We start from the raw sequence: 15,946 nt of genomic DNA, 5'->3' as shown, positions 1-15,946 counted from the left end.
GGATTTTCCTTGCACCTAACCCTTCATAGTCCATATCTGTGGGGAAGATAATGTGTCTGAGATGCTGGAATGGAATGCCAGGGTGAGCCATAGCTGGAAATCCTAGTTTTGCAGGCTGGAGAAAGATGTGGACTGGAGATACATGTTTGGGAGTCATCAGTGCAGAGGCAATTGCTGAAGCTAGAGGAGTAAAAAAGATCACTCAAGGAGAATGACTGGAGTTACAAGAAGAGGTAACAGAGAGCACTCCAAGGCACAGGGGAAGAAAATGAGACCAGAAACATTCAAGAGATGTATTTACTAAAATGTTTACCAGTTCATTATACATTCCAAGAGCTTGTCTGATGTTGAGTTGCTTTTTTCTTTGCAAGGGAAGATTTGCCCTAAGCTAACATCTGTTGCCAATCTTCCTCCATTTTTCTTCCTTCCTCCACTCAAAGCTCCAGTACATATTTGTGTATAGTTGTAAGTTCTTCTAGTTCTCCTGTGTGAACCGCAGCCACAGCATGGCTACTGACAGATGAGTGGTTCTGCGCCCAGGAACAACCCAGGCTGCTGAAGCGGAGCACGCGGAACTTGAACCACTAGGCCATCAGGGCTGGCTCGTGATTTTGCGATTTTTATTTCCTTTCCTCACGCTGCAATTATACTCTAAGCCTTCAGGTGATGATATAAACACGCTAGGTCTCCACTACTCTGGCAACTTTAAACTGGTCTTTTGGATTCAAATATCAGCTTCTTTTCTGTGACCCCTAGCCCAACACACTCAACATACACACATCAATCTGTCATAAGTACACCTTACTTCCTACTTTTAATTATGTTACTATAGCAATATTAGGAAATTAGAAAACTAACATGACATTAGATTTAAATAAAAATATGGCAATATAATTGGAAGAAAAATCAGACACTCTTTTATTCCTATGTTGCAAAGATACAAATATCTTCACCTTTGAAAGCTTACCTCATGTCGATCACTTGACTGACTACAACACTGGGCTGAGATGCTTTTCCTTCAGCAATGTCGTACAGAAAGAGCTTGAAGTCACAAACTACAGCCAATGCTCTTTGCCATCCTTTCTTCACTCCAGCTGGCTTAGGAATCTTAATGTTGTTTTAGATAGACAGACAAACAAACAAAACCAAGTCAAACCAAAATGTCAATCAGAGTCCCCTTAATTACATATGTAATTGCACGGTCAAAACCTAAAGATAATGTACAGTCTTATAACTCTGCCACTGTGGTGGGTAAAGTAGCAGATGGAACACATATATCAGTAATAACATGAGAAAATGTGTGAGAACACATTCTTCAAATATTGAATGACTTTTTATTCTGAAAATTTTTAAAATGGTACCATTTTAACTTTCACTAGTAATTCGTTAAAATAACTTTCATGGCTTCCTTCCTTTCTAAGTAGCATAAAAGTCAAACTTGGTAGTGGGATGAAATGCAGCTTATACTTTAAATACTATTCAAGATATCAAGGCCAAGTGCCAAGACTCCTCTACGGAGATTTCAATATCTGCTCATTATAAGATAGGGACAGTACGAAAATTTTTGAGACATTCTGGAATTTATTTCCAAGTAAAGGCTAGGTTTTTGTTTTCAAATCATTACTCTGGATGAAATAAAATTATTAGATGAATTTTATTCACCTAATTTTCTGTCAAGGACTATGTTTGTAAGGTGACTGGACTTTTTAAATTCACTAATAAACCTTAAAGATTAATCTAAACCCAACCTACTCATACTTACCCTGACGTGACCTTCATATGCTGTTCCTATTCCTTTCTGTGGATCTATACCCAGGGGACCTTTTGTCTGTTCAGGAGGAACTGGGCACGTGGTCGGGGCTTTGTTTACACAAGTTATATGACATGAGAATCCACACACTTTTGGAGGAAAAAAAGAAACAATGTTCAATAAAAATTCATTTTTACAAAAAGAAAATTCACTGAGTGCTCATTACATGGTGCTATGTTAGATGAATGCTTATCTCTGATTTTATTTTAAACAACTGTTTTGTCATTTGGGGAGCTGATTCATTTGCTTACCAATAAAAATTTCAATGAGAAATAGTAAATTTTTTTATTATTGTAATATTATTGTTCTGTGTTAACATTAGTGATCAAAATGAGAAACAAATAGAGAGAAAAAAACATCTAACCTTGTGAATAAAATGGTTGATTTAAACTTTGAATTCCTAAAAGAGGAGTTTCTGGAGTTCTCTCTAACTCTTCATCTCACTGCAACTTGGTATCTGCTCTGCAATTTCTCTTGCAAGAGTCACTAATGGACATTAAATTCCCTGACACCTTTGCAATATCTGGCAAACTTTGCCAATCCCTCTTTTTGAAAATGGAATTGTTCAATGATTAAAAAGGTATAAATTAAGGGTAAATTTTAGAACTTATTGATATTATTATATATACTTAAACTACTACTAAGATAATAGTAATAGCTAACTTTATTGAGTGCTTTTCCTTTTCTATAACAATCTAAGAGAGGTACAATTATCCCACTTATATATGACATGCCCTGGGTCACAGAACTTATAAACGGCATTGCCGAAATTCAAACCCAGGCAGTTTGGCTCAGAGCCTGCACACCTAACTACTGACAATACTGCCATGATACCTCTATTTGATACTCACATGATGAACCTGAGATTCTAAGACAAAACGATAAATAAAAATAAACTCATAAGTTTCACTGAGACTTGGCTGAGTGAGAACTAAAGGTTAAAATATTTAAAACAAACCAGCTTCTTGGGAGGGATTTACAGACCAAGAATGTCTATTTAGACAATTCCTACACTAAGGGTGGATCCCGGAGAATATTTGGGAAAGAATAAGAGAGGAACTGAAGGGATATCACATGGGAATACATACACACGGGAAAATGGATTATATATCATTATACATGATGGATATTATGAAACCAACAGGGGCAAGAAGGACTAGCATTGACTGTCAAAAGCTATCCCAACTTCTGTAAGACATCTCATCCACTTGTAAGTGAAGGGCAGTGGAAGCAACAAAATAATTATCCTATACTGGATCTAATTTCAATCAACCAGGAAGAAATAAAAACCACAGGAATCTTTAGAGGTTGTAACCCCATCATCATAACATTTACGAATGCCTGGGCATCGTGCAATGTGTCCCTACAGCTTTACAGGGCAGAGTTCAAAGGGTCTGAAGAAAAGATAGGCACAATTTCATGGCATGAGGCTCTAGAAAGGGAGAGACTCTGAGAAGATCTCAAACATTCCTACTATGGGATTGCAAATGGTTCTGATGCATAAAAACAATAAGAGGCCCAAAGCCAAGTAGCTGCCCAGGATTCTCTCTGATAAACAGATTTTAAAACGACACTCATCAGTACTGGCTAAGCTCCAAAATGAGAAAAGGCTTAACACTTGTCCAAAATCTCTCCTCCTTTGGCTGTAGTCACACGTTCCTGGTCAATGATACAGGCTATTCCTCCTCAGATTACTGTGCTCTCTCTACCTTTTCCTTGCCCTTAACTACGTTTCCAAGGCTCTGTCCTCATACTTATTCTCTTCTCACTCGACAGGTGCTTCCTGGATAACGTCATTCATATTCATGACTTCATACACTCATAACTCTCAAATCTCTGCTTTTCAACTCTTTCCATTTCCTTTGGCTCTAAACTCATGCATTTAACAGACTAGTTAAGATAACACACTCTGGATCTTCCACTTTGGTTGTGAGAACTAACCAAACACAGAATGCATTGCCTTAAAATGCTATTAATTTCCGTCTTATTCAAAGTATTAAAATACAGGAGAACTACGAGTATATTCTACAAAGGGAACACATGCATCTGATGAGGATTGACCACCTTCCCTTTAAGTTCTCTTCCAATCCTAAGAGCTAAGAAATAGAAACTAATATTAGAATTTGAATTAGCAATTCTTTTCCTACCTTTTTCATAATATATGTAAATTATACATGACGCATTGTTATACTAGCAAGTCAAATCTGATTAAAAAAAGTATATTTCTAAAATATTCACAAACAAATAATATATCCCATTATAATTTAAGTCATTTTCATTTCAGAAGTCTTAGGAAAAACAAAGCGATGCCCAAACAAATATACTTTGTTTTCTGTTCAAATGACCCCTGCTCTCTCATCTCTCAGAATGTGAGCTCCATGAGGGCAGGCTCTTTGTCCTTCCCCATCCACAACTGTATCCCAGCGCCCAGCAGCACAGGGCAGGCATGAACGGTGATGGATGAATAATGAGTGGGTAGGGAAAAACCTCTTCTATTAATGCTAGGAATAAAATATCTTTTGAGGCAGAGTGGCAGACACTTCAAATATCTGAAAAGATACTGCATTGCCTACTTTTCAATAATAATTTCTCTAATAAATTAAACAAGGTTAAAATTAAATGAATAGATTCAAGGGTAACTTTCATGTCTTCTGTCACATAGGTTAATGGTTTTTTTGGGACCACAAATTCACCCGAATGATAAAACAAAGATGAATGAATGAAACATATTTAAATATATCTCCCCTGAAAAATGCTTCTAGGGACCATCTGTCTAGTTTCTCCAATATTCAATAGACTTTAGCAAGGTGCTAAGTTTATTGTTTCTATTCCTGTTATCCAAAGAAAAACAAACGATTGAACTACACATTTATATACCTTTTAAAGAGAATACAGTTATTTGACTACAATGTAGATGGTAAATGCTAGGACTCTAAAGTCACATTTTCTTACCATTTGTTCTTACCTTCACAGGAACAGCCCTGTCTTATCAAACCCACCATCAGAGAGGTACATTGATGACACTTGGTAGGAGTAGTAAAAGATTTGACAAAAAACTGATGAGTCTTGCGCTGCAAAACAAATCGATGAAAAACATACACGTCGATTATTTAAAGGATTTCCATAACGTGAGTCTCTGCGTCCCACATGAGCTACTAGAATGTTTTCTAAACAGGAGTAGAATGAATTCATTTCTCACCACATCCTCCTATAACGTATGCTCTTTAAATATTTTTATTAGGCAATGTAGAGCTGGATTATGCTAAAAATAATATAAAAAATCAAATAACCAATTGCTCTTGAATGCCATTCGAAAAATGTACAAAAAACTGTAGCTTTTTTTGGCTCACAAATTTTGACATCAGGATTTTTATAAATTCTTCAAATTACTGTTTAGCAAAGAGTTAAATGAAATTCTGCATATTTATACGCATACACAAATATAGAAATTTAATATGCTTTTATACCTTCTCAGGAATAACAAAGAGTAACTTCAAATTTTTGTCCCTACTGTAAGTCATGCATTTGATTTTCTGGGACCAAGAACAAACAACATACTTAACAAATCTGTTTCCTGCCAGGGAAGCAGGCAGTATTCCACCTGAGCAGACAAAAATACACACATATTACTCCAGAGACAGATGGCAGTCTGAAATTGCTTACTGAAAACCAAGTAAGGTTCTCTTAAGTCTTATCTGATCTATATGGTGGTAAGCCAAGGCAGACTTCAGCTCTCTGGAGTACTTCTTTTCTCTCCAAATTAACTCTTAGCATGTTTTAATAATAAATAAACTATAATAACCCTTCTTCCACTCTGCTGTGTGAACTTAGGAGCAAATTACTTAATTTCTCTGTCTCTCACTTTCCTCATTCTATAAAATACGATCAATAATAGTATCTACTTCATGTGATGGTTATAGGAGCATTAATACAAACAAAGCCTTTTGAACAGTACCAGCACACAGGAAGCATTCAAAACATATTTATTTATTTCTGAAAACAAATTTGGCTAATTATTTCTTTTATATGTGTGATAGACTTATAAACTAATAAGACCTTTTCTATATTCTAATAATACGTGTACACTGATGAAAAACAGTTATGAAGTAGTATCTAATTCAGGTGAGACTAACATATTAACAAAAAACAAAAGAGAATATTCACAGCTTTAAAATTGAAGTTAAAAATAAATTCTGCTCTTCTTCAACTGGGATATGTGATTTACACACCCCAAAAGAAATTTAAAAAAAATCAAGAGGAAAACGGTAGATCACCTTTTTCTATAGAATGACCTGACTATCAGAGCACTGGGGTCCTGGAAGGGAGTGAGACTCAAATTGAGAGCAGTCATGAGCTCTCGGCTCAACCTCAAACCATTCTATCGTAGAAAGTTCCTCAAGACCCTTGGTCAGTTTCAAAGCAGCACTGAGATTTGACTCTATTCTAAGTAGAACACAGACCACCTTAATACCAACTCTGTAATTGCTCCTGTGTGGACTGAGCACCAAGCAAGGTGTGGACATCGTGCCAGTACCTCACATACCTCATCTCATTTCATGGAGACAATGCCCCTGGAAAGATAGATGTTATTTCCTTACACAGATGAAGGAAATGAAACTCAGAGAGATGAAATAAGTTACTCATGCATAGACAGTTAACGGTAGAGTTAAAATTCGAGCCCAGATCTGTCTGACTCTGCCATCTCTCAAAGTTTGATAATTTAAAAACACAGAGAATATGCTCCTCAAAAGAACCAAGGACTACACAGACATAGTTTGGTCAAGACTAGGGGCCTCCATGCCTCATAAAAATACAGGTATCTAATTTGGTAACATCCTATAAGATTTTGCTCAACATTTCTCCTATATACTAATTTTTACTCTTTGAGGAACTATCAAGAGTACATTTTCTACTGCTAACTTTTTCAATTGTTCAAAATACATTAATGCAAAGGATGCAAAGTTAGTAGAGGATTTTATTACAATAAAAGAAGAATTAATCAATTGCTCAAGGTAAGTAACTTCATTCTTTTGTTCTTCTTCTAAAGGATAACAAGACATGTCTGAAATAAGAGCAATAAAATGACTGTGGCCATGACAAATTTAATAGTAATTCTTCATAATACCCATGAAATTGCTTACAAAACATATTTGGTACACACTTTTTATTCCCAGAGATATACTCAGGATATCATAATTTTAACTGAGTATGCAATAGTAGGAAAGAAAAAACAATGTTGTCGCAGAGCACTAGTTTTAAGTGACCAACCACCCAACTGGTAGGTGCAATCCAACTGGTTAAATTGTGGGAGGGGGCTTGTTTGAGGGGTCCACGTTTCACTAATCTCAACTAAGGATAGTATAGCCTATAATTAAAGATTATGATTCTGATGGCATCAAAGATCTCTTGAATTCAATTCTAGGGTCTGGATTACTTGACTTCTGATCTAAGATCCCCTTTCTTGCCCCCTGCTCAATATTTGATTTCTAATACTTCCCTAGAGGATAGCTAGAGGAGGAGGAAAAAATGGAAAAAAAAAAAAAAAGTCTAGTAAAGGAGGCATTAGACCTAAAGCATGAACCCAAATTAGAGTTGTAGATTATGTGATAATTTGGAGTAAACTGAGAATTAACTATAACCTTGAAATCTAAAGAGGTAGGTAGAAGAGTTCTTTTCTATTCCAATTTTGTCTGTGTGGTGGACTTCAAGCTACTCAATGGAGAAGATAAAATATTTTTAATAGAAGATTCGAGAACAAAGTAGAACCAATTATGACCCTTGGTGAAAGCTTAAATATCAGTTGTAGATAATCAGAATTTTACCACTAAGAAATGACAAGTAAAGGAGTCTTTATCTCATACAAACCTTGCTTTTTAAAAAAATTTTTTTAAAAATATTTTTTCTTCCATTTTAAACACTTATTATTTTGACATAATTGTAGACTCATTCTTTCATCTTTTAAAAAACATTAAGTAAATTTTATTTTATTTTTTGGGGAGGAACATTTGGTGCACAAAATTGAGTTAATATTCAGTCTATGAAATATTATCACCAGAGCTTGGTAGAGGCCCCACTGTAGTTTTATTTTGCCTTATTGTTTTTTCATTCATCCTTGACGATCCAATGATGGTCCCCATCCTTCCCTATGAGATCTGGCACCCAATCTAACGTGATTTATACAGGTCCCCGAATACGTATGTACATATCCTTGTAAATCAGATAGGTTGAGTGTGTGTTTCTAATTCACATAAACATGATTCTGTTACACATCAGCCATATTTTACCTACCTTTCCCCTATTCCCAACTCCCTGCTACCATATGCAGCAATCGGCATCTTCGTCATGTTACCTAACGGAGATGCATAAAACCTTTTCTGAAGGAAGGAGATTGCTGGGTCATGTGGTATCCGTCCACGCCATACTGCCTGGCTGCTCTCCAGAATGGCGGTACCTATTTATACTTCTACTCGTTGCGCGTGAAGTGACTGTTTCTTCACCTCTTTGATGTTACTTTACTTAATTTTTTGCAATCTGGTGAGTATAAACTGATAATTTTTAAATCATTATTTTAATTTTTAATTTCTCCAATTATTGAGGCTGGACATTTCTTCATATGTTTGTTGAATATTAGGATTTCTTTTTCTGGGAGTTACTTATTCATATCACTTGCCAATTTTTCAACTAGATTTCTAATTCTTTTTCGTATGGACTTGCATGAGTTTCTTACGTATTCTAGAAATTAATCCCTAATGGTGTTAAACATTGCAAAATATCCTCTCCTGGATTGACATCACCTATTAACCATCTATTAACAATGCTTCTATTGTACAAACTTCTTTAATTTTGATGTAGTAAAGTTCATCATCAGTATTTTCACCTTATATTTGTGATTTTATCATCATTGCCCAGTCACAAAAAAATTCTCCTACATTTTCTCCTATGTATATGTTTTAATTTTTTAAATCAAATTAATACATGTACATAGTTTAAAGAGTAAAATAGTATCACAATGCTTACAACAAAAACAGAAATACTCCTTTGCTGTAAGTCATCCTTCCTAGAGGCAATTCCTTTGAACTCTTTTAGCTATTCACTTCCTTTTGTAATATATCTCCATATTTCTGGCAAAAAAATAAGCCTACACTGCTATTTCTTGATTTGAGACATTACCTATTGACCTCCTATTATGGCAAAGAAGGATTTAGCATTGTTATACAACCTACTCCCTTCATTCTCCCAATATTGTTATGGCACAGTTTTGGGTTAAATTTTACAGTTAATGTTTGTTTATTATGTCCTTGGAGTTATTATTCAACGAATCAAGAAGTATAGTTATAGTTTTCTTGTAACCTTTTGATTTTTCTGAAATTAATAATACCCTCCCTTTTTTAAACTTAATTTTCTATGTCTTTACATTAATTATCCCCACACTTTCCAAAGGAACTGCAAAATCCCCTGGAATCTATTGACCACATGGTCAAACACATCAGGAAGGAAGTCAGCAAGAAAAAGTCTATCCCTTTTTTATTGACCTGAAGACATCTCTGTTGAAGCCCTCTGTTTTCCTGCTCCATTTCTGGCTACCTGCTCCATAGTCATCCTCTTAACCAAGCTGTGTAAGATTCACTGTTCCATGGATCCCATGCTTTTCTCTTTCTTGATCTCCTTCCTCGTCTTGGTAGAATTCATTTTTCAGTAGTTTCCTTAGAAAGCAGAACATGGATACATTTTGGGGGCATCTTGAATTTCTGAAAATACTGTTATTTTCCCCTCAAATTTGATTGAATTTTTGAAAGGGAATCAAAAATTCTAACTTGAAACCATTTTACCTTATAACTGTTTTTTTCATTTTGCTTTTGACAAGTATGATGCCATTTTGATTCCTGATCATTTGAATGTGATCTGTTTTATCTCCTTGGTGCTTTGAAAAAGTTCTCTATATTCTTATATCTTGAAAAACCACACAATGATGTGACTGGGAAGAGGTATTTGTTATCCACTGTGTTGGGAATTGGTGGGATTTTTCAATCTGGAAACACGTTCTTCAGTTATGGAGAATGTCTATGTTATTTTCCTTCCATTTCTTTTTTCTGTGTTATTTTACTGGAACTTCTATTTGTTGGATATTGATTTCTCATATTTCCTCTTCTATTTTCTATCTGTCCTTTTGCCATACTTTCTAAGAGATTTTCTCAAATTTATCTCCCAACTCATCCAACGAATTTTTAGATGTTTATCATATCTTTAACTTTCAAAAGATGTTTCTTGTTCTCTGGCTATTCCTTTTTGTTTCCTTCTGCTTTTTGCATTCTCTCTTTTTCCTTCAATGAAAATAGGAAACTTTTTTCTGTTTCTTTTGACCTTTTTCTTTTGTTAGAAGATTTCCTAAAATGTCTGCTGATCCTTGGGAATTTGTTCATATTTAAGTGAGAAGCAGTAAAAAAGGCAAGTGGAAGGTTTTTGTTTTCTGTGTGTGTGTATGTGTGTGTGTACATGTGTGAGCCATCTACGAGAACCTAGTGATCTCAGTTGGGACTCTCAACTGCCATTATTCCTATGTATTTTATTTTCTGGGTCACTCAATTTATTCCGAATCCGCTGATATCCTCCAAAGAGGGGAGGGCAGGAGGAGGCTATAAACCCAAAAGCCCGCATTCTGGAGCTAAGCAGGGGAAAGGGGTTTGGGATCTCACCACTCAGTTTGTAGACCTTTGCAAAATCTATTTCTAGTTTGACACCTTTCCTCTCTCTCACCAACCACTGAGCCTGGTGTCCTTGAATCTGTGGTCTCTTTGGTTCAACTATTCCATAAAATTAACATATTACTGAGTTGAGGATAATTGTCTGGTTTTGAGAGATGGTCCTAACAATGCCGTATGTGGACTTTGAACCAATTATCCAATTCATTCTAGACTCCCTTTTCACTCCTGCCTCTCAAGGTACCTGTGCCTTACTTTGGTTCTCTGAAGCTTGTCCTCTAGTACATTCCTCTGGAAGAGCTTGTGGGAACAACATTCCTCAAGTTCTTGCATGTTCTTAATAGTTTTCTGTGGCTTTTATTTTTGAAAGATGCTTTATTATCCTTAAAATCTTAAATCCTTAAAAATCTTCAACATTTCAAACTCATCAAATTATATACATTAACTATGTGTAGTTTTTTGGTATAACAATTATACTTCAATAAAGCTGTCAAAAAAAAAAGGCACAGAGGGGAAAAAACTCTTTGACTCACACTTTCCTTGGGTATCTCAAAATGTTATTCCATTGTTTTCTGGCATAGTGTTCTATTGAAAAATCTGATGAAAATCTCTTTTTTTCTTCTCCTTGAATGACTTATACTTTTCACCTGAATCTCCAATATTTTTCCTTTTCTTTATAGAGCAACAGTTGACTAGAATATATTTTGTTTTTTCTGGGTTGATTTTCTCAGCTACGCTGTGTGCCCTTGTAATGCAAGTTTCAAGTCTTCTTTTATTTTAGGAAATTTTCTTGAAGATAGCTTTTATTATTTTCCATCACTTTAGCATTCTTTTTCAGAGACTCCTATTATATAAATGTTGGTCCTTCTTTGGCTTTCTTTTCTATCCATCACTTTTCTCAAATCCTTTTTACCTCTTTCCTCATTTCTTGATTAAAAAAAAAACTTCCTCCTTTCCATCTTCTATTTCTCATAAGTCATCTGTTGAGTTTATTTACTCTTGAATTCCTTTTAGATTAGTCTGTATTTCTGAAATTATATTCCATTTTAAATTCTAATTCTTTTTCCTGATTTCTTTCATCTCTCTTTTAAATCTTCCTTTCTCCAACACTCTCATTTCTGGGATTTTCTATTTCTAATTTTTGTTGTTATTTCACAGCCTCTATAATTTTCTTAATTTCTTTTGAAATACTGATTGTAGTTTTCATTGATTTTTATAGACAAGTTTTTCTGGCACACTTTCATTTTTTGTTAAGATACATTTCTCTTTCTTCTTTTTTGTGTGTGAGATTTGACTATAATCATTTTCAGTTGCTCATTTTTAAGTGAAATGACTTTTCCTGTACTTTTATGAGGGAGGGGTGCACCAAGATAGTTTTTCTAGCTCCATGGCTCTAGAATCCTTTTTCTGTTATTTTCATAAAATGATAAAAAAAATTACCTCATATTTTCAGAGATCTTCCTCCCCTCTTCTTAATTATCTGGATTTTTTTCTTTTCTTTCCTGTGTTGCTCAATTCTGAATCTACTCCCAGCTGTTTCTCCCTAGGGCAGGGCTTTAATCTGGAAGGGCATTCTGATTTGTTAGTTTTGAGGATTTATAACTGCAGCAGTGTCAGATCTTTCTACAGTCCTATCTCCCTTGCACTCACCTGTGAAATGGAGCTTGCAAAATCCCAACTCAGGATGTGCTGCTGTTCTCAGAACTTTCCAGCAGTACTTGTGATTTGGTGGTTTTCTGACTCTCAAGATGATCACAAATCCCTTTGCTTTACCTCCACTTTCTCTAGCACAATTTTTAATACCATGTAGGTCTGGTAGATGGTGTTTTTTTCCTATCAGTTTGCATTTTGGAGTTTGTGGGAAAATCTTCTCATCTATTATTGCTGAGGTCTTATCTGTGGGTTTTTATTTTAGTTTTGCTATCCTATCCAGCTCATCTGTCTGTATTTATGGGGAGATTCAGTAAGATTCAAAAACTACACTGCCATTGCGACCAAGTTCCCAGAATCCTCTACTCACTGGATTCTAAAGACACACTGACATGTATTTTTAATTAAAATGTTTTTAGATTGTTTCATGAAAGGTGGTATTGATTCAAATTTCCACCCATAGTGTGTCATAGTATCCTATTGATAATGGGGATTTGTATGTCACAAATGTAAAGGGACAGCTCATTATTACTTTAATTTGTTTTTCCCCAACTTCTAATAAGTTTGAGCATCTCTTCAGTTTGTCAATCATTTTGATTTTTCATCTGCTTATTCCCGGCTTTTGGCTAGTTAACTTTTATACAACTTACTCCCTTGTCTATAAAAGCTCTTGGTGTATGCAGATAGTAACCCTCTGTCCTCTGCTTTGATTTTTTTTTCTACTACATTGTTTGTCTATGAGGTTGTGTATTAAAATTCCCAATCTATTTCTAATCTATTTCTCTCCCTAGTTCTCTTAGTTCTTGTTTTATATAGCTTAGGGCTTTACTGTTAGGTCCATATACACTCATGATCATTTTGTCTTCTTTATCCCCTTTATTAGTATGCAATGATCATTATATCTTCTTTATTCCCCTTATTAGTAATCAATGTCCTCTTTTATGTCGTTTGATGTTTTACACCTTAAACTCCATGTTATAGGATGTATCTGTGATCTCTCCTTTATTTTCTACCTTTCCCTAGGACTTTGCTTTAAGCCATGCAGCTTTTACAGTTCTCTTGGTATGCTCACTCTGTGGGAAACTATCTGCCATGTAAGAAGCCTGAGACTGCCATGCTGGAGGGACCATGAGTAGCTGCCAGCAGCCAGCATCAACTGCCTGTCATGAGAGTGAGCCATCTGGACACTCAGTCCAGTTGAACCTTCAGACAACTGAAGTCTCAACTGATATATGACTGCACTTACATGGGAGACTCCCAGTGAGAACTTCCCATTGAGCCCTTCCCAAATTCATACCCACAAAATCATGAGAATAAGTTTTTTTTTTTTGAAGCCACTAAGATTTAAGACAATTTATTATACAGTTAAGAGTACTTACCGGGTCATCATGTTTTCCTTTCTTCTCTTTCCCTTTCCTGCCTCTTTTCAATGAACAGCATTTCCTTCTGCATGTATGAAAGTTATACCTTTCATTTGCTAGTCTTTTCTTTATTGCCCTCAACTTTTTAAGATCCACACTTGTGCTTACTTTTCTTATCAAGTTATCAATATTTATTTAAACATATTTATATGGTACTATTATGTCAGACACTGCTCTAAGTTCTTTATAAATATTAAGCTTCTTTAAAACTCAAAAGAATCCAATGAGATGCAGACTATGATTACCCTCATTTTTTGACAAGGAAACGGAAGCAGAGCAAGGTGAGTAACTTGCTCAAGTTCATACAACTAGTATGAGATGGAGCTGAGACTTCAACTTAGGAAGTCTGGTTGGGAGTTTACCTTGATAACTACCATGCTACACTGTCTCTGCAACTTCTCCCCAAGCACGTTCACCTTACCTGATCCTTACACTCACCTGCACTGTGTCTGTATTTAGATTAGTTCTGAACTATTTTGAATTTACATTTTCTTCTACTTTGATTTTTGTAGAGCGGAGGGTCCTTGCTTTTATAGATGACAGTCAAGTCCTCTAAGATAACTATTTATCCCATTTCCCAAATCTCTCATAGTGGCCTCTTGGCTTTATATCTCTTCTTGATGAAGAACTTCCTCCCAGAATATTTTCTTTTTTTTCCCTTCCAGTTTTATTGAAATATAATTGACATATAACATTGTGTTAGTTTAAGGTGTACAACATAATGACGTGAAATATGTATATATTGTGAAATGATTACCACAATAAGTTTAGTTAACATCCATCACCTCATGTAGTTACAAAATTTTTTTTCTTGTGATGAGAACGTTTAAGATCTACTCTCTTACCAAGTTTCAAATACAGTATAGGGTTGTTAACTATAGTCACTATACTTTATAGTCACCCCTGGAACTTACCTGTCTTATAACTGGACTTTTGTACCTTTTGACCACCTTCATCCATTTCCCTAACCACCCCCCCACCTCTGGCAACCACCACTATGTCCTCCATTTCTATGAGTTTGCATTTTTCAGATTCCACATGTAAGTGAGACCATACAGTATTTGTCTTTCTCTACCTGACTTATTTCTCTTCTCAAAGTCCACCCATGTTGTCATAAATGGCAGGATTTCCTTGTTTTTTTAATGTCTGTATAATATTCCATTGCATATACATATGCCACATTTTCTTTATCTATTCATCTGTTGATGGACACTTAGGTTATTCCCACCATCTTGACTATTGCAAATGAACATGGTGGTGCAGATATCTCTGAGATAGTGATTTCATTTCTTTTGGATATATACCCAGAAATGGAATTGCTGGAACATATGGTAGTTCTATGTTCAATTTTTTGAGGAACCTTCATACTGTTTTCCATAGTGGCTGCACCAATTTACATTCCCATCAACAGTGCAAAAGGGTTCCCATTTCTCCACATCCTCACCAACACTTGTTATCTCCTGTCTTTTGGATGATAGCCATTCTAATAGATGTGAGATGACATCTCATTGTGATTTTCATTTGCATTTCCCTGATGATTAGTGATGTTGAGCACCTTTTCATGTATCTGTTGGCCATTTACTTGTATGTCTTCTTTGGAATAATGTCTTCAGTTTCTCCATTTTTCAATCAGATTTTTTTTGCTATTGAGTTGTATGAGTTCTTATATATTTTGCCTATAACCCCTTATCAGATGCATGATTTGCAAATATTTTCTCCCATTCCATAGGTTGTCTTTTTATTTTGTTGATTGCTATGCAGCTTTTTAGTTTGATGTAGTCCCACTTGGTTATTTTTGCTTTTGTTACCTTTGCTTTTGGTGTCATTGCCAAGACTGATGTCAAGGAGCTTATCCCCTATGTTTTCTTCTAGGAGTTTTATGGTTTCAGGTCTTATGTCCAAGTTTTTAATCCGTTCTGAGTTGATTTTCTTGTATAGTATAAGATAGGGGTCCAGTTTCGTTCTTTTGCATGTGGCTGTCCCAGTTTTCCCAACACGATTTATTGAAGAGACTATCCTTTCCCGATTGTATGTTCTTGGCTCCTTTGTCACAAATTAATTGACCATACATGTGGTCAATTAATAGATATATTCATATTTATTTCTGGGCTTTCTATTCTGCTACATTGATCTATGCATCTGTTTTTATGCCAATACCATACTGTTTTGATTATTATAACTTTGTAATTAGTCTGAAATCAGGCAGTGTGGTGCTTCCAGCTTTGTTCTTTCCCAAGACTGCGTTGGCTATTCGGGGGTCTTTTTTGGTTCCATACAAATTTTAACATGGTTTTTCCTATTTCTGTGAAATGTAGTGTTGGAATTTTGATAGGAATTGCTTTGAATCTGTAGATTGTTTTGGGTAG

The 15,946-nt window shown here is 35.3% G+C and overlaps 1 protein-coding gene across 7 annotated transcripts in view; it reads right to left on the bottom strand.

The window, feature by feature from the left end:
* The window catches only part of CDC42BPA (CDC42 binding protein kinase alpha), a 310,403-nt gene that overhangs the window by 30,195 nt on the left and 264,262 nt on the right, over window positions 1–15,946 (bottom strand). For all 7 annotated transcript variants that reach the window (XM_058533588.1, XM_058533583.1, XM_058533582.1 and 4 more), the window contains 3 exons: window positions 4,776–4,881; window positions 1,763–1,899; window positions 968–1,107 (listed from right to left, as the gene is read on the bottom strand). In XM_058533588.1, the coding sequence (XP_058389571.1) occupies window positions 968–1,107; window positions 1,763–1,899; window positions 4,776–4,881 (383 nt within the window). The remainder of the gene's footprint in view (window positions 1–967; window positions 1,108–1,762; window positions 1,900–4,775; window positions 4,882–15,946) is intronic.

This window comes from Diceros bicornis, chromosome 38, assembly GCF_020826845.1.
Source record: "Diceros bicornis minor isolate mBicDic1 chromosome 38, mDicBic1.mat.cur, whole genome shotgun sequence".
NCBI classification, from domain to species: domain Eukaryota; kingdom Metazoa; phylum Chordata; class Mammalia; order Perissodactyla; family Rhinocerotidae; genus Diceros; species Diceros bicornis.
This window is presented reverse-complemented; position numbering and strand designations above follow the sequence as displayed.